The sequence below is a fragment of the Coenobita brevimanus genome, chromosome 29 (assembly GCF_032717465.1).
Source record: "Coenobita brevimanus isolate Jiangsu-jjx chromosome 29, ASM3271746v2, whole genome shotgun sequence".
Classification (NCBI taxonomy): Eukaryota; Metazoa; Arthropoda; class Malacostraca; order Decapoda; family Coenobitidae; genus Coenobita; species Coenobita brevimanus.
In genome coordinates this window covers 42397942-42401616 of record NC_136982.1, presented here as the reverse complement: position 1 = coordinate 42401616, position 3675 = coordinate 42397942, and the positions used below count along the sequence as shown (strand labels likewise).

General features: G+C 41.1%; 1 protein-coding gene across 1 annotated transcript; it reads left to right on the top strand.

Annotated features, from left to right (window-relative positions):
- Positions 1-420: 420 nt before the first annotated feature.
- On the top strand, positions 421-2691 carry LOC145394951 (attractin-like protein 1). Its single transcript, XM_080268699.1, has 4 exons — positions 421-487; positions 730-906; positions 1334-1427; positions 1602-2691. The coding sequence occupies exons 1-4, from the start codon at positions 463-465 to the stop codon at positions 1729-1731; spliced, it is 426 nt and encodes a 141-aa protein (XP_080124825.1). The 5' UTR covers positions 421-462; the 3' UTR covers positions 1732-2691.
- Positions 2692-3675: the final 984 nt, after the last annotated feature.

The window sequence follows — 3675 nt, the reverse complement described above, 5'->3', positions numbered from 1 at the left end:
GTCTCGTTTCCACATATATTATTTTTTTTCATTTTATTTCGTCTATATATAATTTTGAACTATGTTTCTTGATCGTTTCAATATGATGTTTTGTTTTTTTATTTGTCACCATGTTTCCACCTGTACTTCTCTCTCTCTCTCTCTCTCTCTCTCTCTCTCTGGCGCAAAAAAGGTTAAGAAATACAAACTGGTGTGTGTGTGTGTGTGTGTGTGTGTGTGTGTGTGTGTGTGGAGAGAGAGAGAGAGAGAGAGAGAGAGAGAGAGAGAGAGAGAGAGAGAGAGAGCAAGAGAGAGAGAGGGGGAGAGAGAGAGAGAGAGAGAAAGGAGGAGGAGGAGGAGGAGGAGGAGGGGGTGCAGGAGGAGAGAGGAGGTATATAAGAGGGGTAGGTGAACTGGTAGTCACTAAACCGGACCAAGATGGCGACTGTGACTGTGAGTGCACTGGTGACTGTCTTGGCAGCGATGTTGACTCTACCATCCGCCTCAGGTAAATGCACACACACACACACACACACACACACACACACATTGAAAAAAAAAATAATAATAACAACAACAACAACAACAACAACAACAACAACAACAACAACAACAAGTGCCTACGATTAAACTCTACGGGCTTTACACTCCAAATTTCATCGTTTTTTTTTTTTTTTTTTTTTTTATTATTATTATTATTATTATTATTATTATTATCATTATTTTTTATTATTTTTTATTTTTTTTCAGGTCAATGCCGTGATGGGTTCGTGGTCCTGAGCGGGGTGTGCCTGAAGGTGGAGATCAGGAAAGACCTCATTTCGTGGAGCCAGGCACGTTCAGAGTGTCAGCAGCTGGGAGGAGACTTGGCCAGGCTGCCCTCACCTGCCCTCCTTGAACACCTGGCCTCCTGGGTGAAGAAGAACAGTGAGTTGGATAGATATATGTGTGTGTGTGGCTTGATAGATAAAAGACAAGTAGATAGACGGATATTTAGATAGATACTGTGGATAGATAGATAAATAGACAGACAGACAGACAGACAGATGGATGGGTGGATAGATGGAGAGATAAACACAGGTAGAAAAATGTATGCTTAGATAGATAGATAGATAGATAGATAGATAGACAGATAGGCAGGTAGATAGTCATTGTGCAGATAGATAGATGATAGATTTAGATCCTAACATTGAACCTAGCAATGAGGTAACCAGTGAACCTAGGAATGAGTCTAAAAATGAACCTAGCAGTGAACTATCAATAAATTTAACAGTGAAATTGACATAAATCTAACAGCGATCCTAACGGCGAATCTAACAGCGAAAGAACTAACCCTTCTCCTAATTCCTAACAGATCTAAGCCCCCAGACGGTGTGGGTGGGGGCAGAGGACACCCCGAGTGGATGGAGCTGGTTTGGAGGGCCGAGGATTAGTCTTAATTCCAACATGTGAGTCCCCCCCTTCAAAATAATGATGGCCCGTTTTCTGTTTGAGGCGTCAGAGAGAGAGAGAGAGAGAGAGAGAGAGAGAGAGAGAGAGAGAAAGAAAGAGAGAGAGAGAGAGAGAGAGAGAAAGAGAGAAAGATAGAGAGAGATAACCTAACTTCTTTTTCTCTTCTCCAGGTGGCTACCCAACGAGCCGCTCCACACAGGTGGGGACGGCAAGGTTCTAGTGACCAACACTGGGGGTCGCTTCTACCTGACGGGTGTTGCGCCCACATCCAAGGCCGAGGGTTATGTCTGCCAGGCCTAGAGCGCCACCGAGATTCCGTAGCGCCTCTTCTTTACCGATTTGTTCTGCATTTAGTTTGTGGTTGAGTTCCCCGCCTGGGAGTGTTGTGCAAGGCCAGCTAACCACGTCACTCAAATCTTAAAGGAGATGGCGCTAAGGAGTCTTCTAAACCGAGGATATTATGTTACCTTAAAGGATTGAGTCTTTTGTAGAGGACTGAGTACTCTGTTGTTCTGAATTATAACATCTATTGTAGAGAGAATTAGAATATTTGCTGTAGACATTGAGAGAGATTCCTGTGTTGATTGGAGCTGTGTACGTTGTCTGGTATCTTACACTATTTTTCCCAGATGATTCCACTGTCTGCTGGCGTAGGTACAATGTCTTCACAGGTAACACAGGTAAATTCCTTCGGTACTAATCAACACGGGCCTCAGGTAACCAGGTGTAATTAGAGAGTTAATGGCATTGTCTTAGGAAGGTAACTTGATTAACCTTCTCACAGGTAAATAAATTCTGGCCTATATGTGTTCTTATGTCAGTTAATTGCCCTTTATGTCTAATTAATGACTAGATAATTGCTTATATAATTGTCGGTGTTCATCTCATTATATCCAGGTGAAGAACTTAACACCTGAAGAACAAATGGCAGAAATATCTTGAATGTGTTATTGTTCTTTTTGTTATTGCTGGTGATGATGATCGTGTTCTTGTTATTGATGATGTTCGTGTTGATGTTATTGATGATGATGTTTTTGTTGTTGTTGATGATGATGTTCGTGTTGTTGTTGTTAATGTTATTATTATTATTGTTGGTGATTTTTTTTTTTGACAATACTGTATAATGTCTCTGGCCATCGATTATTTTTAGGGGGATAAAGTAATTACATTGGTTATTTTTTATTAATTTTTGTGCTATTATAAAGACCTTTCAGTATTTTACCTGTTAATTGAAATTGTTATAAATAAATTGAAGTTTGTACGGTGACTGCCTCTTTATTTTTGATTAACAGATGGATGGATAGATAGATGGATAGATATAGATAGATAGATTGTAGATGGACATACAGATAGATGGATAGACATAGACAGACGGACAGACAGATAGATAGATAGACAAATGGATAGATAAACAGATAGATAGATAGACAGATAGACAGGGATAGATAGATAGATAGATAGATAGATAGATAGATAGATAGATAGAGAGAGAGAGAGAGAGAGAGAGAGAGAGAGAGAGAGAGAGAAAAAAAACAAGAATAGAAAACCGGTAACTCTGGATTAAAAAAAAAGAGAGAGAGAGAGAGAGAGAGAGAGAGCTAACTCAAGGAAGAGTCTGAACCGGTACCGAATGACCTCAAGCAGTCTTAAGGTCAAAGGTGAAGGCCAAGGTCAAGGTAGGTCAGATGAGGGGAGTTTAGCTTAGGTCAGATTCATTGAGGTTAAAGACTGATGGTTAGCAGGTGGGTCGAGAGAGAGAGAGAGAGAGAGAGAGAGAGAGAGAGAGAGAGAGAGAGAGAGAGAGAGAGAGAGAGAGGAAGTTTTGCTCTTGATGATGATGATGATGATGATGATGATGACGATGATAAATCCCAGTACGTAGCCTACCGTACAACCTCAAGTAAAAGTTTGCTGTCACACACGATCTCAGAGGGCGCATACCTCATCCAGCGCTAACAAGAATTATAATTTACTCCTCCATCCGCCTACGGATTCACCTCAAAATTTAATCAACCCTACCTGGACCCGCTGCCCACCTGTGTACCAAATCTAATTAAAATCCAATAAAAACATCTTGAGATATTTTGGGCACAGACAGACAGGCAGACACGGATGAATACACTACCCCCGTCTAACTTCGCTGGTGGGGGTAATGAGCTTGATCTATGAGCTAGGAATGAGTCTCCTTGGTTGCTAGTCAAACTGCACCTCTAGTCTTAGCTACTCTTGGCCATCAATTGCGGT

What these genes read in the sequence shown, in the direction of transcription:
- LOC145394951 (XM_080268699.1), top strand. Translation starts at nt 463, where the DNA reads ATGTTGACTCTACCATCCGCCTCAG. An exon ending in GACTCTACCATCCGCCTCAG is followed by an intron (nt 488 to 729) that starts GTAAATGCACAC and finishes ATTTTTTTTCAG; the next exon opens with GTCAATGCCGTGATGGGTTC. An exon ending in CTCCTGGGTGAAGAAGAACA is followed by an intron (nt 907 to 1,333) that starts GTGAGTTGGATA and finishes AATTCCTAACAG; the next exon opens with ATCTAAGCCCCCAGACGGTG.